Genomic DNA, 21,878 nt, shown 5'->3' with positions numbered 1-21,878 from the left:
TTCAAATAAACAAAGACATTTCTGTCAAACAAGTGTCCTGTGTATTTCCCCTTCCAAGATTTTTTTTCTTATTATTTTTATTTTTTAACTTTACAATCTTGTACTGTTTTTGCCATATATCAACATGAATCCACAACAGGTATACTCATGTTCCCCATCCTGAGCCCTCCTCCCTCCTCCTTCCCCGTACCATCCCTGTGGGTCATCCGAGTGCAGTAGCCCAAAGCATCTACTATCATGCATCAAACCTGGACTGGTGACTCGTTTCATATATGATATTATACATGTTTCAATGCCATTCTCCCAAATCATCCCACCCTATCCCCAAGATTTTTTTATATGGAGTAGATGATAGCTGCGGTTTGTTACATGGCCATTATTATGTGGAGATATCATCCTTCTGTAAGGCTTCCCCAGTGACTCAGCGGTAAAGAATACGCCTGCAGCACAGAAGACCCAGGTTCGATCCCTTCATCAGGAAGATCCCCTGGAGAAGGGAATGGCAACCCACTCCAATATTCTTGCCTGGAGAATCCCATGGAGAGAGGAGCCTGGCAGGCTATGGTCTGTTGGGTTGCAAAGAGTCGGACGTGACTGAAGCGACTGAGCACCCACGTGAGCATTTAAAGCAACTGTATTCCTCTGGAATTATGAACTGTTAGGTAATGTAATATTAATGCCCTTTTGAACACTGAGATTCTAGGGTGTCTCTGCTTGAAAAGATTCTTCAAGGTAGCACTCTTTCATCCCACCTGGCTCTCCTCCAGCAGAAAGGAAGAGAGCTCATTTGGAGCAGAATGGAGATAATAAAGTATTTTTTTTCAAAGAATCAGCATTTTCTTCTATTAATTAGCCTGGGAATTTGTTGGGGGCGGCAAACTCAAGGATGATATTGTAATAGATATTGGTGTCTGGCTGCTCGCACTTAAAAGCCAATACAGAGGCCAGGTAGGGGAAAGGAAAGTTAGCTTTATTCTGGATGCCAGCAACTGTTGAAAGTGAAAGTGAAGTTGCTCAGTCATGTCCAACTCTTTGCGACCCCATGGACTGTAGCCTACCAGGCTCCTCCATCCATGGTATTTTCCAGGCAAGTGTACTGGACTGGGTTGCCATTTCCTTCTCCAACAACTGTGGAGGCGGGGCAGACGTCTGTCCAATGGCTGACTCCCCCCACCTCCCACCCCGGACAATTAATGAGCAACAGCTTTTATAGATGGAAGGAGGGGACTACAGGCAGGAACAGCACAGTCAGCTCTGACAATCATCTTGAAACTGGTCATCACTGGTCTAATCAGTGTCATCTTTATTGTTGTAAATACAGTTAACCTTCAGTTCCAGGGTCCATTTGTTTTCATTTCTTGGGTCAATACTCAGAATTGTGGCAGCTTCTCTCATGGTTTCCCAGGAGGCTCAGTGGTAAAGAATCCGCCTGCCAATGCAGGAGACGTGGGTTTGCTACCTCAGTGGGGAAGATCCCCGAGAGAATGGAATGGCAACCCACTGCAGTATTCTTGCCTGGAGAATCCCATGGATGGAGGAATCTGGTTGGCTACAGTCCATGGGGTCAGAAAGAGCCACTTCACTTTCTTTTACTTTGCAAGTCCATGCACTGCAGCATGTCAGGCTTCCCTGTCTTTCATTATCTCCCAGGAGTTTGCTCAAACTCGTGTCCATTGAGTCGGTGATGCCATCCAACCATCTCATCCTCTGTCACCGCCTTCTACCTCAAAGGATGTTAACTTACAGGCCCAAGATGGAGGCAACTAATTCAAAGAAGCAATATAGAATATAAAGACTAGGTCTCTTCAGAAACAGGGGTATTAGAACCATTATCGAGGAATCAACACAAGAAATTAATACGATGAAATATGAATAAGACTTCAAAAAACAGACACAGTTAAATACTAGTTAAGAAAAGTGAGTAACAGGGCTTCCCCGGGGGCTCGGAGGTAAAGGCTGTGCCTGCCAGCGAGAGCACACGAGTTCCATCCCTGACCCGAGAAGGTGCCAGGGCTCAGGAGCAACTAAGGCCACGCGACACAACCACCGAGCCTGGGAGCCGCGACTACTGAAGCCCAGAGCCCCGAGAGCCTGGGCTCCGCACAAGAGAGGTCACTGCAATGAGAGGCCTGTGCCCCGTGACTGGAGAGGAGCCCTGCATCGCGAGCAGCAACAAAGACCCAGCACAGCCGAAAATAAATGGATTTAAAAATAAAATACATACCGAGGCTGAGAAACTGCTATTGTAGAAACGTGGTGATGGAGTGAGATGCCGGGTGATAAAGCAACAGCCACGCCTGTCCGTCTCAAAGAACCACTTATTGTGTGGAGATCGGAAGACAGCCTGAGGGTGTCGGGGGAAGGACTTTCCAGACTAAAACCCTACGCACCAGTCTGCAAAGACAGTAGGGCTTGGTGTGGTCACGTGTGCAAGGTGGCTGGGGAGTGGAGGAGAAGGTAGAGAGTGTGAGGAGCGGTTCCCTCCACGGCTGTGAGAAAGGATTTGGATATGCCAAGGGAACATTTCATGCAAGGATGGGCACAATAAAGGACAGAAATTGTATGGACACAAGAGAAGCAGAAGATATTAAGAAGAGGTGTCAAGAATATACAGAACTATACAAAAAAGATCTTCATGACCCAGATAATCCCAAAGGTGTGATCACTCACCTAGAGCCAGACATTCTGGAATGTGAAGTCAAGTGGGCTTTAGGAAGAATCACTATGAACAAAGCTAGTGGAGGTGATGGAATTCCAGTTGAGCTATTTCAAATCCTCAGACATGATGCTGTGAAAGTGTTGCACTCAAGAAGTCAGCAAATTTGAAAAACTCAGCAGTGGCCAGAGTGCCCCACCCTCCACAGTTGTTGGAGAAGGAAATGGCAACCCAGTCCAGTACTCTTGCCCGGAAAATGCCATGGATGGTGGAGCCTGGTAGGCTACAGTCCATGGGGTCGCAAAGAGTTGGACTTGACTAAGCAACTACACTTTCACTTTCAACAGTTTCTGGCATCCAAAATAAAGCTAACTTTCCTTTCCCCCAACCTGGCCTCTGTATTGGCTTTTAAGTGTGAGCAGCCAGACACCAATATCTATTACAGTATCATCCTTGAGTTTGCCGCCCACAACAAATTCCCAGGCTAATTAATAGAAGAAAACGCTGATTCTTTGAACAGAAATACTTTATTATCTCCATTCTTCTCCAAATGAGCTCTCTTCCTTTCTGCTGGAGGAGAGCCAGGTGGGATGAAAGAGTGCTACCTTGAAGAATCTTTTCAAGCAGAGACACCCTAGAATCTCAGTGTTCAAAAGGGCATTAATATTACATTACCTAACAGTTCATAATTCCAAAAGAATACAGTAACTTTAAATGCTCGAGTGGGTGCTCAGTCACTTCAGTCATGTCCGACTCTTTGCAACCCAACAGACCATAGCCTGCCAGGCTCCTCTCTCCATGGGATTCTCCAGGCAAGAATACTGGAGTGGGTTGCCATTCCCTTCTCCAGGGGATCTTCCTGATGAAGGGATCGAACCTGGGTCTTCTATGGTGCAGGTGGATTGTTTAGCGCTGAGTCAGAGGGGAAGTCTTACAGAGGGATGATATTTCCACATAATAATGGCCATGTAACAAACCACAGCTATCATCTACTCCACATAAAAAATCTTGGGGATAGGGTGCGATGATTTGGGAGAATGGCAGTGACACATGTATAATATCATATATGAAACGAGTCGCCAGTCCAGGTTCGACGCAGAATACTGGATGCTTTGCGCTGGTGCACGGAGACGACCCAGAGGGATGGTAGAGGGAGGGAGGAGGGAGGAGGGTTCAGGATGGGGAACATGTGTATACCTGTGGCAGATTCATGTTGATACATGGCAAAAAAAAATACAAGATAGTAAAGATAAAAAATAAAATAAAGAAAAAAAAAATCCTGGAAGCCGAAATACACAGGACACTTATTTGACAGAAATGTCTTTGTTTATTTGAAATTTAAATTTCACTGGTGATCCTCTTTTTCATCTGGACACTCTGCTAGGAGCATCTTATTTTACAATGAAATGTTCCCTAATGGGGGGACAATCAGCAGTCACCTCAGTTTCACGAAGAAGAAAACAAATGAGACCTGCATTCACTGAAAGAAGAACAAAACGAAGCCACAACTTATCAAAAATAAACACAGGCTACACTAAAGTACAAAACAAATTCTGAAGGGAAAGATAAGTCATCACTCAATATTCACCTAATTCATGTGAATGGAACCCCATGGGTTCCAGTATGATCATAAGTTCTTCCCATGTCACCCTTTCATTGTATCACATAAGTGACAAATAATCCAGAATTTCCTTCTCGGAGCAGACGGCACTTGGACCTGATGGTGGGTACTGGGTGACTCATTTGGAATGGATTTTCCGGTGGCGTTTGAAAGTCCGCAGGTGACGGAAGGCACCATGACACTCAGGGCACACGTAGGGCTTGAGCCCAGAGTGGATGCGTCGGTGAACGTTGAGGTTCCCTCGGTGGCTGAAAGCTCTGTCACAGTGCTCACAGCGGAAAGGCTTCTCCTGGGTGTGGGTCCTCTTGTGAGCGCCCAGTGTGGAGTCCTGGGTGAACTTCTTGAGGCAGAGATCACAGCTGTAGGGCTTCTCGCCAGTGTGGATCCGCTCATGAACCCGCAGATCTGAAAGCTGTATGAACCCTTTGGCACAGATGTCACATTGAAAGGGCCTCTCTCCTGTGTTTGTCCTCTGGAGCAGGGTAAGCTGAGATTGATAAGGAAAGCTCTTTTTGCACACCCTGAATTCAGAGGGTGCCCGTCCCGGGGTTTCTGCTCCCTCAGGAAGACTGGTGGGTCCCACGGTGCCAGATACATCAATGGAATGAGACCCAAGCTGTCCTGAGAACTCTCCTTGGTCCAAACACGTGGCTGCTTCTTGACGCACGTCTTGGCAAGTCGGACTGCTGTCCCGCTTCCTTTTGACATGTCTGCGATTCTTTAGAGGACCTCGTCTGGATCCCCTTGTAGTGGAAACGTCTCCCTCTGGAACACAGGAGGAAACGGTTCAGGAGCCACATTTTAAATACCAGTTTCTTCTTGAGGATTCTTCTGTCTCTCTATGTGTCCAGAATCCGCTGAAAGAAATTCAGCACCACATTTAACAAGGAGCATTTTCTGTGCTGCCGACCTCACTGGAAACCTGATGTTGGCTGAGAAGTTACCATCAAGCAACCAAGCTAAGAGCTTGGAGTGTGGGACACTGGAACTTTGATGATGGAGAAGGTTGGCCCTGGAAAATGATCTCCACCCACCCATCCCAGGATGGTGATGCTGGCTACCCAGCCCCATGCCACCACAGGAGGGAGTCACTAACTCTGCTGAATTCCACGGTTTTGAATACTCACCAGGACCCATCAGAAGTTCAGGTTCCTGAGACTGAAGGGTTTTTGTCTCTCCCCTGTCTTCCAGCAGGTCCTTCTCCAAGTTCTCCCTGGGCGTCTGACCCTCCAGCTCACCTGTTTCAGGAACAGTCTCTGGCGGGAGAGCTCTCTCATCCTGACAAGGGACAAACAAGCAGAGTCAAAGCCATTTACCTTAGTCCATGGAAAACTGTTTCCTGTTTCCCCATCTGCCTTGTATCTTGATCTAAGACTCCAACTTTCTTCATGTCATTTTAGGGGATATGCCCTGACTTCTTCTGGTCCACCCCATCACCCTGATTGATAATCACCTCCTGATGCTCAAGGCTGTCCAGGATCTATACAGACTGTATCTTGCAATCAAATCAGGACATCACAGTTGGCAATTTGACTTCTCTATGCATAGGTCTCTCCAAATCGTACCCACTCCTGCCTGCCCCTGATTCTGGAAGTAAAGAACTCTAGGCCCAGCTCTATTGACTCCATCACTGTTGGAGACTTTGCCTGGATTCATCTTTGTGATGGTGGTTACCCAGTACATAGGAAGAATGATGACCAGTATTCTTGGTCTCTACTCCATGCAATTCAGTAACATCCCCTGCCTATATCCAACCTTATTTGAACAAATCAACTGTCTTCCATTGATTCTTGTTCAGTCGTTCAGTCCTGTATGACTCTGCAAACCCATGGACTACAGCTGCAAGGTGCCTCTGTTCATGGGATTCTCCAGGCAAGAACACTAGAGTGTGTAGCCATTGTCTTCTCCAGAAGAGCTTCCTGACCCAGGCATCGAACCCAGGTCTCCTGCACTGTCGCAGATTCTTCACCATCTGAGCCACCAGGGAAGCCCAATGTCTACTGGGGGGCATTTTGCGTCCACTTTGGAGTCACTCCTTCAGTTGCAAGGAATGATCATATTCTGAAATATGACATGCCCTTGTGCAAAGTGGCCTTGGGTAAATCAGCTGTCAGTGCATTGACCTGCAGCATATTGAACCTAGCATCATATCAGGAAGACAGGATTCCCTTCTCCCCACTCCTAAGACCAGAAGCTTTCATAGCAGAGGGACAGAGATGGATTATCTTCCTTCTCACACTGATTAGAAAAAATGCCTAGGAACTGAATGCACCATGGGAATTCCTGGAAGCAATGGGTCCATTCCTGTCCTTTGCCAAATCTCCCCATTGCTCCAGCAGCCACACCCACCTGACTCTCTTCTACCTGCTTACACGCTCTCACCTGCACCCTAGATAGGTTTGTGGCTCCTGGAAGATTCTGCAGCTCTGGGCTTCCCTCCTGGCCATCCTCTGGAGGTATGACCCTTGAGGGGAGTTGGGGCTCCTCGCACGGGACTCTCTCATTGTTCATGTCACCGGCCTTGGCTTCAACCATCTCAATGTCGGGATCATGCACAAGATATTTCTGCCCTTCTTTGCAGACTGTGAGGGGAGAAATCAATCAAGATCAGTCTCTATAAGACCTGGAATGTAGCTTTCAGGCATCCAATGGCATTGACAATAGAAGCTCCGTTTGGTGTAAAAGATCTACGTCCTTCGAGTGAGACAGCCAAAAGTATCTCCCAAATTGCCCAACTGTGAACTTCTCTCACCTGTTTGGGAACCACTGATACAGAGCCAAACCTGCAGGTCCTATCTTGTGATCCCAGCAGCTTGCACGTGTCCCCTCGTCCCACACCCATCACTAAGGTCCTACTCACCCAGTTCTTGGGTTTCTGCTTATTTCTCAGCACGTCCTCCAGGTCTTTGCAACTCTGCACCCCACTTTCTTTGAGCAGGACCTGGCACTCCAGGGGCATGCAGATCATGAACTGCTCCAGCACCAGCCTGTCCATCATCTGCTCCTTGGTGTGAAGATCCGGCCTCAGCCACAGATGGCAGAGTTCACGGAGTCTCCTCAGATCCTCTACGGGGTCGGACTCCTCCGAGCTGCTAAATGTTCTGAACCGGACGTGCCAGGTTTCCTGGTCACAGTCTGAGTTTTCCATGAGTGTGTCTTGGGGTGGCACGGACGCCAGTGACTCTGCCCCAGGGCTGTCTGTGATGTGTCCACAAGCCTGAAAAAATGTCTGGTCCTCAGCCGTATTGACGGAGGAAATTTCCAGTAGGACTCTGAGCAAATGCTTCTAGAAGTGGGTGCCCAGTTGACCCCTTGGAAATGGATTTCCTCTGCTTTTCCTCAGCATTAAAGTCACTGGTTAGAAGTCTAGGGAGACAAAAGAAGAAACAAATGGGTTTCATTTTTTTCCACCCTTCTGTCTCCCCTACATCCCAATATTGGACACCATTGCTCGACTCATTCAACATTCATGAAACTGTCTGGTCAGAAATGACCATAGGGCTTCCTTGGTGGTCCAGTGGCTAAGAATCTGCTGCCAATGCAGGGGACATGGGTTTGATCCCTGATCTGGGAAGACTCCGCCTGGCTCTACGCCTGTGCACCAGAACTCTTGAGCCTGAGAGGGGCAACTACTGAACCCGAGCTGTAGACTCCCAGCTCTGCCATGGGAGAAGCCACCACAATGAGAAGCCCATACCCCTCAGCTAGACAGTAGTCCCCTCTAGCTACAACTAGAGAAAGCCCTCACATCAAAGAAGACCCAGCCCTGCCAAAATGAATGAATTAAAAAACTTAAAACTAATAATAATCATATCTTTAGTTTTTAAATGTCCATAGGGTGCCGCTCAGAAACCCTTGAGGAAAACCAGCCACCTCCAGCAACATGTGTGGAAACATTCTTCTCCCCTTGCAGAAGAGCTGGATTAACTGTTGTTAACGTGGGGTTAGAGGAAGATCTCCTGTCACAAGGTCTCCCAGCTAATGGAGGATGAACAGAAAGCAAGATCTTTCTGAAACCCACCCGAGTGTCCTGATTTCTAGGCATCCTCCTTGGACGTGCCCACTCATCGCTTACCCCTTGCAGGTCTCTTGCCTTCAGCCTCCTCAGGTCAGGCACTGGCTCTCAAAGTGTGTCTGGAGCTGAAATGTCTGTATTTATAGAGACTTGGGTGAAACTCCAGGGGTTTCCGGCCATAACCTCATCATCCCAGTGATTGGATAAAGGGCATGGGAGGAAACACTTTGGATAATCTGGGTAGATTCCATTTCCTGTGGAGACTGCAACAGGAAGAACCATTAAAGAGGCCACCATATTGGTTTGGCAGTAAACTTTCTCTAATGTATTTTATTTACTTTAGACTTTGTGGATGGCATTTCTTGGGGAAACAGATTGATTTTCCTGATCTGATGAATTTTTTCTCTCTGCTTGGAGACCGTGAGGCAGTGCAATAAGTGTAATCCGATGATGGTAATCAAATTGGGTTACTAATCTTGTTTCTTTCTCATGAAATAGGTCATGAAAGACTTTTGTCTAAAATCAGCTGATATGATCTACTGATAGAAACCATTTCAGAGAGGCATCACAGAAACCGGAGGTTGTACATCAGTAGGGAAAAAGAGGAGAAGGCAATGGCGCCCGACTCCAGTCCTCTTTCCAGGAAAATCCCATGGATGGAAAAGTCTGGTGGGCTACAGTCCATGGGGTTGCTCTGAGTTGGACACGACTGAGCGCCTTCACTTTCACATTTCCCTTTCATGCATTGGAGAAGGAAATGGCAACCCACTCCAGTGTTCTTGCCTGGAGAATCCCAGGGACAGGGGAGCCTGGTGGGCTGCCATCTATGGGGTCCCACAATGTCGGACATGACTGGAGTGACTTAGCAGCAGTTAGCAGCAGCAGGGGAAAAGAATGACACTTATCAATTTAACAAGCCTTCTTTTTCTAAATACCTAAGAAAGCAGTATCCAAACTAGTACAAAGGGAACATATCTCAATATAATAATGGCCACATAGACAAAACAAGGGCTATCACCCACCTGTAGCAAATTCTTAGAAGAGAAAACACACAGCTCTTTGATAGAAATGTGTTTGTTTATTTGAAATTTAAATTACACTGGTGAACCTGTATTTAATCTAGCCATCTTGCTGCTGCTGCTGCTGCTGCTAAGTCGCTTCAGTCATGTCCAACTCTGTGCAGCCCCATAGATGGCAGCCCACCAGGCTCCCCCATCCCTGGGATTCTCCAGGCAAAAACACTGGAGTGGGTTACCATTTCCTTCTCTAATGCATGAAAGTGAAAAGTGAAAGTGAAGTCGTTCAGTCGTGTCCGACTCTTAGCGACCCCATGGACTGTAGCCCACCAGGCCCCTCCATCCATGGGATTTTCCAGGCAAGAGTACTGGAGTGGAGTGCCATTGCCTTCGCCAGCCATTCTGCTAGGAGTATCCTATTTTACAAGGAAATCACACCTGACAAGAAGGCAATCAGCAGTAGCCTCATTCTGATGATGAGGTACTGATAACCAGTGAGACACAGCTTCATTAGAAGAACAAGAACAACACAAAGCGAAAACATGTAAGAAAACCAGAGTCTAACTTCGTAAGGCAATTCTCCTCCAATTGAAAATACACAAATGAAAAAGAAAACTATAGTCTATAGCAAAGTAGAAAACAAAATCCAAAGGGAAAAATAAGTCATAACTCAAATATCCTAATTCACTCAAATATCCTAATTCACGTCAGGGGAACCCTGGGTTCCACGATCCTCGTAAGCCCTTCCCCTGTCATCCACACTTTGTATCACACAGGTGAAAATCATTCTAAATTTTCTCATTAAAACAGAAAAGACCTGGACCTGAGGGCAGGGTCCTGAGCCAGTCATCTGGAATGGATTTTCCGGTGGCGTTTGAAAGTCCCCAGATGACGGAAGGCCCTTTGACACTCGGGGCACACGTAGGGCTTGAGCCCAGAATGGGTGCGTTGGTGAACACTGAGGTTCCCTCAGTGGCCGAAAGCTCTGTCACAGTGCTCACAGGGGAAAGGCTTCTCCTGGGTGTGGGTCCTCTTGTGAGCACGCAGCGTGCAGTTGTGGGCGAAGTTCTTGAGGCAGACATCACAGCTATAGGGTTTCTCGCCAGTGTGGATCCGCTGGTGAACCCGCAGGTCTGAAGGATGTATGAACCCTCTGGCACAGATGTCACATTGAAAGGGCCTCTCTCCTGTGTGTGTCCTCTGGTGCAAGTTAAGCTGAGATTGATAAGGAAAGCTCTTTTTGCACACCTTGCATTCAGAGGGTGCCCGTCCCGGGGGTTTCTGCTCCCTCAGGAAGACTGGTGGGTCCCCCGGTGCCAGATGAACCAACGGAATGGGACCCAAGCTGTCCTGAGAACTCTCCTTGGTCCAAACACGTGGCTGCTTCTTGACCCATGTCTTGGCAAGTGGGAGTGCTCTCCCGCTTCCTTTTGACATGTCTGCGATTCTTCAGAGGACCTTCTCTGGATCCACTTGGAGTGGAAACGTCTCCCTCTGGAACATAAGAGGAAAGGGTTCAGGAGCCACATTTAAAATATCACTTCCTTCCTGGGGACTCTCCCCTGTCTCTCTGCCCTCCCAGAATCTGCTCAAAGAAGAGATTCAGCACCATATTTATCAAGGAGCATTTTCCATGGTGCCAGTCTCATTGGAAACATCCTTAATCTTGGCTACAGACTTCCCAGAAACCAAACTACCTAAGAGTCTAGCTGATGAAACACTCTGGAACGTTGACAATGGAGAAGGTTGGCATTGGAGAACCAACTCCTACCCCAGAACACCAAGGGATGGAAATGCTGGGTACCCCTTCCTGGACATCAGTGGAGGCAGTCAGTACCTCCTGTGGTCTCCAAGTTTCTAATACTCACCACGATCCTGCAGAAGTTCAGGCTCTTGAGACGAAAGGGTTCTTGTCACTCCTGTGTCTTCCAGCAGGTCCTTCACCAAGTACTCCTTGGAGGGCGTCTGACCCTCCAGTTGACCTGTTTCAGGAATGGTCTCCGGCAGGAGAGCTTTCTGGTGCTGACAAGGGGCAACCAAGCAGAGTCAATCCCACTGCCTTAGCCCACGGCAAGCTCTGTCTCCTTTTTCCACACCCGCCTCGTACCCTGATCTCACACTCCAGCTTTCTGGATATCAGTTTGGGAGATATGCCCTGACTGCTTCCCATCACCCTGATTGGCAAACCTCTTCTGATTCCCATGTCTGTCCTTGATCTATATCGACCACCTCTGGCAAAAGTCCAGACTTCATAGCTGGCACTGCCAATTATCTTTGCACATATCTCTCCACCTCATCTCACATTCTCCAGGCCCTGAATCTGAAAGCAGAGGATTCTGGCTCTAGGGCTCCTGACTTCACCACTTGTTGATACCTTGCCTGGATTTCTCTTCGTCATGGAAGGTGGCCTGGGGCATAATATGATGATAAGCAGTATAGCTGTTATACTATATAGCTCTATTCTACACTATATAGCTCTATTCATGAGAAATCAGTAGCATCTCCTCCCCCCATTCACATTTCAAAACAATCCACTCTCTCCAGACATACTCCAAAATCTGAGGGGGAAAATGACTCCAACAGGGAACTTGTTATTCAATTCAAGGTATTTACAATATCCCCCAGTATTAGTGTCTCTGATGAAATCCATCATGTGGGAAACAGCTGTGAGTGCATTTACCCCTGATAAAGTGACCCAGCACCATCCCGTGCAAACAGGACTCCTCTGCCCTCATGCTTAGGGCCACAAGCTTTCATGGTGAAGGACTATGAAAGATGGACTGTCTTCATTCTCACACTGGATGGAAAATGGTTGGGAACGCAATGCATCCATGGGAATTCCTGGAGGCAGTGGGTCCATTACTGTCCTTAGCCAAACTCTCCCAATTACTTCCACAACCACGCCCACCCGATCCTCTTCTACCTGCTCCCAGACTGGAGGTCAGGACATCACACTCACCTGCCCCCTCGACAGGTCCTTGGCTCCTGGCAGATGCTGCCCATCTTGGCTTTCCTGCTGGCCCTCGTCTGGAGGGATGACACTGACTGTAGACAGGGGCTCCCTGGCTTGCCCTCTCTCACTGTGCCCTTCATTGACCTCAGATCCTAACATCTCAACACCCGAGACTGGCATCAAAAAATCCTCGCCTTGGACACGGACTACAGCCTGTGACAAAAAATTCAAATAGGATTAGCCTCCCTTCACAAGACCCAAAAAGGTATTCATTGCATATACTACCTTAGAAGGCCACCTCCTGGGAATGACATTTGAAAGACCAACACCCTCAAAGTGAGAACAAACAGAAACATCTCCAGTGATGCCACAGGCCAAGTGCTCGCCCTTCTGGGAATCACTGATTCAGAGCCAAGCCCTCTGATCCTTCTCCTTCATCTCCTAGCTCCCAGCCCCTCATGCCACCGTTCCCTGAATCAGCGGGTCACTAGGGTCCTACTCACCCATTTCTTCAGTTTCTGCCTCTTTCTCAGCACCTCCTCCAGATCCTTACAAGTCTCGGCACCACTACTTTTGACTAAGACCTGGATGTCCTGCGACATGCACTTCACGAACTGCTCCAGCACCAGCCTGTCCACCATCTGCTCCTTGGTGTGAAGATCCGGCCTCAGCCACAGACTGCAGAGTTCACGGAGCCTCCTCAGAGCCTTGATCGGGTCGGATTCGTCCGAGCTGCTAAACGTTCGGAAGCGGAGGCGCAATTCTTCAAGGTCGGAGTCGGGGTTTTCCCTTCGGGTGTCTTGGCGTGGCGCAGATGCTGACGACTCTGCTCCGGGCCTGTCCGCGTCAGGGCCACGACGCCTTGTCTGGTTCTCAGCCATACCGACTGTAGACTTCTTCAGTAGGACTCTGGGCAAATGCTTCTAGAGTTGGTGCCCAACTGACCCCGATGGAAAGGAATTTCCTCTTGCTTTTCCTCAGTAATAGATTCAGTATTCAGAAATATGGGGGAAAAAAGATAAACGAATGCAGCCAAATACTTTTATTTTCATCCACCCTACCATCCCTCATCCCAATACTGGGCATTATTCCCCCTCAGAATTTCACACCAGGGACAAGAATCCATTCTCTTATTCCTCCGACATGCATCTTATAGTACAAGAAACTGAGTGGGCAAAAATCTCCACAGGGCAGTGCTTTAAAGCCCTTGTGAGAAAATGAACCACACCAGACGACAACATGGAGTGTGGAAACAATCTCATCTCACAGAAGATTCCACAAATGAACCACAGGTTATGTGTGGCCGGAGGGAGATCGGTGGAGTTCACACGGTCTCTGAGCGAATGCAAGGTGAACAGAAAGCCAGGACTTACTGAAACCCACTTCCACGTGCCCTGACTTTCGAGCGTTCTCTTTACACATTTCCCATCAATTACCTCCTTGAAGCCTTCTCGCCTCGGTCCTCCTCAGTTGGGGACTTGCTCTCAAACTCGGCCGGCGGAGAAACGTCTCTCTATGGAGCTGGAAGAAATGCCGGACCTCTCGGCCTGTTACCCAATCGGCGCATGGATTCGCTGAGGGCGGGGCAAACCATTCTAGATAATCCCACTTTACTTAATCACAGGGATTCAATTGCCCTTGGAAACTCGCTCAGGAGAAACCACGATTTACTAAAGAGGCCTCCATAGTGATTTGGCGACAGATTCTGTGTATTTTTTTTTTGTTCTGTTTTTGGCCAAGCAGGGAGGCACGTGCGGTCTCAGTTCCCAGACCGCGGAAGGAAACCACGCCACCTGCAGCGGGAGCGCTAAGTCTCACCCGCTGGACCGCTAGGGAAATCCCTCGGTTTCCTTTTGGATTTGATTGATTTTGGACTTTGGGGACTGCATTTTGGGGTGAACGGACTGGTTTTAATGATCTCGTGAATTTTTGGTCTCATTGCCTGGAGAGTTTGACGGAGTCATAGACATGATGGTGGGAGCCAGATCAGTTTGACTCCTGTCTTCTTTCTGTTCTTGTGAGATAAGTCTTCAAAGGCTTTTCTAAAATCAGCTGATGAGGTAAGGTGTTTGAAGACCCGGTTTCTAAGTAGCCTTTTTGAAGACTAGAAGTTGTACACCAGTAGGAAAAAAGAATGACACCTATCACTTTTGGAAGCCTTCCTTTTTCGAAACACCTCGGGAGGAAATCCCTAAAAACGTATGGCGTGAGTCAATCTATCTCAGCATAACAGCCATGTAGGCAAAACCACGGCTATCACCTATTGCCTGTAGAAAAGTCTTACAAAATACGCAGACACTCTTTGACAGAAATGTGTTTATTTAAATTTAAATTCCACGGCAGAGCCTGGCCTCTGTGCCAGGAACATGCAGTTTTACAGTGAAGTCCCACCTAACAGAAAGGCAATCAACAGTAGGCTCAGTTTCATGATGAAGTTTTGAGAATTAATGAGACATGCTTTCAGTAGAAGAATAACAAAGGAAAGCAAAAACTGATTGAAACAGGCTACACTAAAGTAGAAAACAAAATCCAAAGGGAACGATAAGCCATCACTCAAATATCCTCCTCATTCATGTAAATGGAAGCCCCTGGACCCAATATCCTCCGAAGCTCTTCACATGTCATCCACCCTTTGTCTTACAGAAGTGACAAATCATTGTGAATTTCCTTCTTGGAGCAGAAACGACTTGGACCTGAGGGCAGGGTCCTGGGCCAGTGGTTCGGAATGGGTTTCCTGGTGGGATGTGAGAGACCCCAGGGAGCAGAAGGCAGGTCACACTGGGGGCACATGTAGAGCTCGAGCCCAGTGTGTGACCACTGAGGTTCCCACTGTGGTTGAAAGCTTTTTCACAGTGCTTACAGCAGAAAGGCTTCTCTTGGGTGTGGGTCCTCTGGTGAGCGTGCAGCGTGGAGTCGTGGGGGAACTTCTTGGGGCAGAGATCACAGCTGTAGGGCTTCTCGCCCACGTGGGTCTCCTGGTGAACGCACAGGTCCGGAGGCTGAATGAACCATTGGACATGGATGTTGCTTTTTTCGTTGTTTAATTTAAATGGCCGTCTCTCTTTAATGTGGTTCCAGAATAAGGGCCCAGTCCTTTGATAAGCACAGGCTCAGCAGAAGGCTCAAAAGGATGTGTGTAAAAGAATGTTTCCAAAGGCTCCAGAGATGACCCCAACTCTGCTTCCTGCTTCCCCTGGACAATACTCCATCTCCTGGGTGGGGTGGCTACTTGGTCCAGCTGACTTTAGGAATGTCATAGTGCTCCGTGAGCGTGTCCAGGTGTCTGTTGAAGTCCTCCACTCTCTGCTTGTGGGTTTTGGATGCTTTCTTCAGGATCCTCTCCATTTGTCGCTTCTCCTGCACCTTCTCAAAGGCCACCTGGGCTGGGGACAGCTTGTCGAGGTGGCGCCTCAGCTCCTCCTCCTGGTTCTTCTGGATTTTTCCCATCGTTTCCAGGAGTTTTGCCTTGTCTGTGTCCTTTTTCTTCTTCCGCTTGGTCACACCAAGCTCTGTGACTCCTTTCAGCTTCAGGGGTCCCTTTTGGACCTGCTCGTAGGCGTCCATGCTGCCCATCTGTGGATTCGGATTTCTAAATGGACAAAAGTGGGGGGTCAGTTTTCTCAAATGGAAATTGGGACAATATCGTTCTCCTGTGTAGATCCGAGAGGTTCCCTCTGTATGGGTTAACACCAATGAACATAGACGAACATCTCTGCTTCGCCCAGGGGGCCAGGGTTCAGAAAGCCTTGAGGAATAAATGCAGCACACCACACCACAGCATGGAGGGTGGCAACACCCTATAAATCAAGGTGATTTATAAACCTATAAATCAGATGGAGGCAGGCGGGGGGAACCTGAAAGACCTCTTATTTAAAATGTCTTTTCTGCAAGAGAAGGATCTGTGTTCCATTATATTTCCCAAGTTCCATTTACATATTTAAAGTCTGTGAGGAAGTTCTTTTCCTCACAGAGAGCTCAGCAGTCAACCGTAGTTAATATGGAGTTTAAGAGAGATCCACCACTTTCAGAAGATCTTTGAGCTGATGCAAGGTGAGTAGAAAACCCAGCCTTCCGAAACCCACCACCTCCTTCTGTATTGATTCCCAAACCTTCTCCTTAGATGTTCTCACTCATCACTTACCTCCTTGGAGCCCTCTTGCCCTCAGCCTCCTCAAATCGGTGACTGGCTATCAGTGTGTGTCTGGGGCTGAAACATCTCTATTTATAGAGAGCCGGGGGAAATGGCAAGGGTCCCTGCTTGTTACACCATCAGCACAGAGATTGTGCAACGGTGGTTCAAGCCATTTATATGACTTCATTTTAGATAATCCAATTTATCCAAATATCCAGTTTCACACGGACACTTCACTGGAAAAAAAAACACAATTTATCAAAGAGGCCTCCATGTTGGTTTTCTGGTAGACTTCTCTGATAGCTCAGGTGGTAAAGAATCCACCTACAATGCAGGAGATGCTGTAGTAATTCCTGGGTCAGGAAGATCTGCTGGAGAAGAGATACGCTACTCACTCCAGTATCCTTGGGCTTCCCTTGTGGCTCAGCTGGGAAAGAAGTAAAGTGAAAGTCTTTCAGTCATGTCCAACACTTTGTGACCCCGTGGATATACAGTCCATGGAATTCTCCACGCCAGAAGACGAGTCGGTAGCTGTTCCCTTCTCCAAGGGATCTTCCCAACCCAGGTATCAAAGCCAGGTCTCCCGTATTGCAGGCAGATTCTTTACCACCAGAGAAGCCCGTGCACTTTTTGGTAGTAAGATTGATTTTCCTGGTCTATCAAATACTTTTCTCATTTACCTGGAGAGTTGGAAGGAGTCAAAGCATAGGTATCTGAAAGTTTTACCTAGTTTGGTTAGTGGCGGAAGAAGAAAAAGGACATAGACAAGGCAAAACTCCTGGAAACGATGGGAAAAATCCGGAAGAACCAGGAGGAGGAGCTGGGCGCCAGCTCGATAAGCCGACCCCAGCCCAGGTGGCCTTTGAGAAGGTGCAGGAGAAGCAACAGATGGAGAGGATCCTGAAGAAAGCATCAGAAAGCATCAGAGAGTCACTCAGTCATGTCCAACTCTTTGCAGCCCGGTGGACTGTAGCCTACCAGGGTCCTCCGTCCATGGCATTCCAGGCAAGAGTACTGGACTGGGTTGCCATTTCCTTCTCCAACAACTGTGGAGGTGGGGCAGACGACTGTCCAATGGCTGACTCCCCCCACCTCCTACCCTGGACAATTAATGAGTGACAGCTTTTATACATGGAGGGAGGGGGCTACAGGCAGAAACAGTGTAGTCAGCTCTGACAACCATCTTAAAAGTGGTCATCACTGGTCTGATGTGTGTCATCTTGATTGTTGTAAATACAGTTAAGCTTCAGTTCCAGGGTCCATTTGTTTTCATTTCTTGGGTCATTCTCAGAATCTCTCATGGTTTCCCAGGAGGCTCAGTGGTAAAGAATCCGCCTGCCAATGCAAGAGACATGGGTTTGCTCCCTCGGTTGGGAAGTTCCCCAAGAGAAGGGAATGGCAACCCACTGAAGTATTCTTGCCTGGAGAATCCCATGGACGGAGGAACCTGGTTGGCTACAGTCCATGGGGTCACAAAGAGCCACTTCACTTTGCAACTGCATGCACTGCAGCACGCCAGGCTTCCCTGTCCTTCACTATCCCCCAGGAGTTTGCTCAACCTCGTGTCCATTAATTTGGTGATGCCATCAAACCATCTCATCCTCTGTCGCCTCCTTCTATCTCAAAGGATGTTAACTTACAGGCCCAAGATGGAGGCAACTAATTCAAAGAAGCAATATAGAATATAAAGACTGGGTCTCTTCAGAAACAGGGGTATTAGAACCATTATCGAAGAATCAACACAAGAAATTAATACGATGAAATATGAATAAGACTTCAAAACACAGACACAGTTAAGTAGTAGTTAAGAAAGTGGATAATAGGGCTTCCCTGGGGGGCTCGGAGGTAAAAGCTGTGCCTGCCAATGAGAGGACACGAGTTCCATCCCTGACCCGAGAAGATCCCAGGGCTCAGGAGCAACTAAGGCCGTGCGACACAACCACCGAGCCTGGGAGCCGCCACTACTGAAGCCCAGAGCCCCGAGAGTCGGGGGTCCCCACAAGACAGGTCACTGCAGCGAGAAGCCTATGCCCCGCGACTGGAGAGGAGCCCTGCACCCCGAGCAGCAACAAAGACCCAGCAGAGCCAAAAACAAATGGAGTTAAAAATAAAATACACACCGAGGCTGAGAAACTGCTATTGAGGAAACGTGGTGATGGAGTGAGATGCCGGGTGATAAAGCAACAGCCAGGCCTGTCCGTCTCCAAAGAACCACTGATTGTGTCGAGATCTGAAGACAGCCTGAGGGTGTCGGGGGAAGGACTTTCCAGACAGTGGAGGAAAACCCTAGAAACCAGACCGCAAAGCCAGTGGTGTGGTCAGGTGTGCAAGGTGGCTGGGGAGTAGAGGAGAAGGTAGAGAGTGTGAGGAGCGGTGCCCTCCGAGGGTGTGAGAAAGGATTTGGATTTGCCAAGGGAACATTTCATGCAAGGATGGGCACAATAAAGGACAGAAGTAGTATGGACCCAAGAGAAGCAGAAGATATTAAGAAGAGGTGGCAAGAATATACAGAACTATACAAAAAGATCTTCACGACCCAGATAATCCCAAAGGTGTGATCACTCACCTAGAGCCAGACAGCCTGGAATGTGAAGTCAAGTGGGCCTTAGGAAGAATCACTATGAACAAAGCTAGTGGAGGTGATGGAATTCCCGTTGAGCTATTTCAAATCCTCAGGCATGATGTTGTGAAACTGTTGTGCTCAATAAGTCAGCAAATTTGGAAAAGTCAGCAGTGGCCACAGGATGGAAAAGGACAGTTTTCATTCCAATCCCAAAGAAAGGCAATGCCAAAGAATGTTCAAACTACTGCACAGTTGCACTCATCTCACATGCTAGCATAGTAATGCTAAAAATTCTCCAAGCCACTCTTCAACAGTAAGTGAACCATGAACTTTCAGATGCTCAAGGTGGATTTAGAAAAGGCAGAGGAACCAGAGATCAAATTGCCAACATCAATTGGATCATTGAATAAGCAAGAGCGTTCCAGAGAAACATCTACTTCTGCTTTATTGACTATGCCACAGCCTTTGACTGTGTGGATCACAAGAAAATGTGGAAAATTGTTAGACAGGAATACCAGACTTCATGAGCTGCCTCCTGAGAAATCTGTGTTCAGGTCAGGAAGCAACAGTTAGAACTGGACTTGGAACAACGGACTGATTCCAAATCGGGAAAGGAGTACATCAAGGATGTATATTGTCACCCTGCTTATGTAATTTATATGCAGAATACATCATGAGACAAGCTGGGCTGGATGAAACACAAGCTGGAATCAAGATTTGCAGGAGAAATATCAATAACCTCAGATACACAGATGACACGACCCTTCTGGCAGAAACGAAGAAGAACCAGAGTCCCTTGATGAAAGTGAAAGAGGAGAGCGAAAATCTTGTCTTAAAACTCAATATTCAGAAAACTAAGATCATGGCATCTGGTCCCATCCCTTCATGGCAAACAGATGGGGAAACAGTGGGAAAAGTGAGATAATTTATTTTCGAGGTGGGGGAGCTCCAAAATCACTGCAGATGGTGACTGCAGCCATGAAATTAAAAGGCTCCTGCTTCCACAAAGAGAGAACCTCTCGGATCTACAGTAGAGAACGATATTGTCCCAATTTCCATTTCAGAAACCTGACCCACCCCCGACTTTTGTCCATTTAGAAATCCGAATCCAAAAATGGGCAGCATGGACGCCTACGAGCAGGTCCAAAAGGGACCCCTGAAGCTCAAAGGAGTCACAGAGTTTGTTGTGACCAAGCGGAAGAAGAAAAAGGACAGAGACAAGGCAAAACTCCTGGAAACGATGGGGAAAATCCAGAAGAACCAGGAGGAAATGCTGAGGCGCCACCTCGACAAGCTGACCCCAGCCCAGGTGGCCTTTGAGAAGGTGCGGGAGAAGCGACAAATGGAGAGGATCCTGAAGAAAGCATCCAAAACCCACAAGCAGAGAGTGGAGGGCTTCAACAGACACCTGGACACACTCACGGAGCACTATGACATTCCTAAAGTCAGCTGGACCACGTAGCCGCCCCACCCAGGAGATGGAGTATTGTCCAGGGGAAGCAGGAAGCAGAGTTGGGGTCATCTCTGGAGCCTTTGGAAACATTCTTTTACACACATTCTTTTGAGCCTTCTGCTGAGCCCATGCTTATCAGAGCAATGGGCCCTTATTCTGGAACCGCATTAAAGAGAGATGGCCCTTAAATTCAAAAAAGAAAAAAGCAACCTCCATGTCCAATGGTTCATGCAGCCTCCGGACATGTGTGTTCACCAGGAGACCCACATGGGCGAGAAGCCCTACGGCTGTGATCTCTACCCCAAGAGGTTCCCTCACGACTCCACGCTGCATGCTCACCAGAGGACCCACACCCATAGAAGCCTTTCTGCTGTGAGCACTGTGAAAAAGCTTTCAACCACAGAGGGAACCTCATGGTCACACTCTGGGCTCGAGCCCTACATGTGCCCCGAGTGTCATGTGCCTTCCGCTCCCTGGGGTCTCTCACATCCCACCAGGAAACCCATTCCAAACCACTGGCCCAGGACCCTGCCCTCAGGTCCAAGTAGGAAATTCACAATGATTTGTCACTTCTGTAACACAAAGGGTGGATGACATGGGAAGAGCTTCGGAGGATATTGGGTCCAGGGGGTTCCATTTACATGAATGAGGAGGATATTTGAGTGATGGCTTATGGTTCCCTTTGGATTTTGTTTTCTACTTTAGTGTAGCCTGTTTCAAAAAGTTTTTGCTTTCTTTTGTTATTCTTTTACTCAAAGCATGTCTCATTAGTTATCAGTACTTCATCATGAAACTGAGCCTACTGTTGACTGCCTTCCTGTTAGGCAGGACTTCTCTGTAAACCTCAATGGTCCTGGCACAGAGGCCAAGCTCTCCAGTGGAATATAAATTTCAAATAAACACATTTCTGTCAAATGTGTCTGTGTAGTTTCTAAGACTTTTCTACAGGGAATAGGTGATGGCCGTGGTTTTGCCTACATGGCTGCTTTTATGCTGAGATAGATTCACTCACTCCATACTTGTTCAGGTATTTCTTCCCAAGGTGTTTTGAAAAAGGAAGGCTTCCGAAAGTGATAGGTGTCATTCTTCTTTCCTCTTGGTGTACAACTTCTAGTCTTCAAAAAGGCTACTTAGAAATCGGGTCTTCTCACACCTTAGCTCATCAGCTGCTTTTAGGAAAGCCTTTTAAGACTTATCTCACAAGAACAGAAAAGACGAGAGGAGTCTAACCGATCTGGCTCCCAGCCAGATTCCAGTCATGTCTCTGACTCCGTCAAACCCTCCAGGCAGTGAGACCAAAAATTCTCGAGATCATTAAAACCAGTCCGTTCACCCCAAAATGCAGTCCCAAAAGTCAAAAATCAATCAAATCCAAAAGGAAACCGAGGGGTTTCCCTAGCGGTCCAGCGGGTGAGACTTAGCGCTCCCGCTGCAGGTGGCATGGTTTCCTTCCGCGGTCTGGGAACTGA

At 47.8% G+C, this 21,878-nt stretch overlaps 3 protein-coding genes and 1 pseudogene across 3 annotated transcripts; 1 reads left to right on the top strand and 3 right to left on the bottom strand.

Annotated features, from left to right (window-relative positions):
- Nucleotides 1-4,190: 4,190 nt before the first annotated feature.
- Nucleotides 4,191-8,162, bottom strand: LOC133229498 (zinc finger and SCAN domain-containing protein 5B-like). Its single transcript, XM_061385863.1, has 5 exons — nt 8,151-8,162; nt 7,116-7,563; nt 6,660-6,847; nt 5,405-5,555; nt 4,191-5,042 (listed from the first exon to the last, which is right to left on the bottom strand). Exons 1-5 carry the CDS (start codon nt 8,160-8,162, stop codon nt 4,396-4,398), a joined length of 1,446 nt encoding a protein of 481 aa, XP_061241847.1. The 3' UTR covers nt 4,191-4,395.
- A 1,125-nt stretch (nt 8,163-9,287) lies between these two features.
- Nucleotides 9,288-13,246, bottom strand: LOC133229769 (zinc finger and SCAN domain-containing protein 5B-like; annotated as a pseudogene).
- A 1,099-nt stretch (nt 13,247-14,345) lies between these two features.
- LOC133229897 (protein FAM32A-like) lies at nt 14,346-16,268 on the bottom strand. The gene has a single exon (XM_061386653.1). The coding sequence runs from the start codon at nt 15,832-15,834 to the stop codon at nt 15,487-15,489; it is 348 nt and encodes a 115-aa protein (XP_061242637.1). The 5' UTR covers nt 15,835-16,268; the 3' UTR covers nt 14,346-15,486.
- Nucleotides 16,269-20,079: 3,811 nt separating this feature from the next.
- Nucleotides 20,080-20,418, top strand: LOC133229497 (protein FAM32A-like). Its single transcript, XM_061385862.1, has one exon. The coding sequence runs from the start codon at nt 20,080-20,082 to the stop codon at nt 20,416-20,418; it is 339 nt and encodes a 112-aa protein (XP_061241846.1).
- The last annotated feature ends 1,460 nt before the right edge of the window (nt 20,419-21,878 follow it).

This window comes from Bos javanicus, chromosome 18, assembly GCF_032452875.1.
Source record: "Bos javanicus breed banteng chromosome 18, ARS-OSU_banteng_1.0, whole genome shotgun sequence".
NCBI classification, from domain to species: domain Eukaryota; kingdom Metazoa; phylum Chordata; class Mammalia; order Artiodactyla; family Bovidae; genus Bos; species Bos javanicus.
The sequence above is the reverse complement of the archived record's forward strand: the minus strand, read 5'-3'. Positions and strand labels throughout refer to the sequence as shown.

Excerpts from the sequence above, each read along its gene's own strand:
- LOC133229498 (XM_061385863.1), bottom strand. Across the intron at positions 5,556-6,659 it reads CAAACCTATCTAGGGTGCAG|GATGAGAGAGCTCTCCCGCC; the intron begins GTGAGAGCGTGT and ends GTCCCTTGTCAG. Across the intron at positions 5,043-5,404 it reads TGAACTTCTGATGGGTCCTG|AGGGAGACGTTTCCACTACA; the intron begins GTGAGTATTCAA and ends CCTGTGTTCCAG.
- LOC133229497 (XM_061385862.1), top strand. The coding sequence starts at position 20,080 with ATGGACGCCTACGAGCAGGTCCAAAAGGGACCCCTGAAGCTCAAAGGA.
- LOC133229897 (XM_061386653.1), bottom strand. The coding sequence starts at position 15,834 with ATGGGCAGCATGGACGCCTACGAGCAGGTCCAAAAGGGACCCCTGAAG.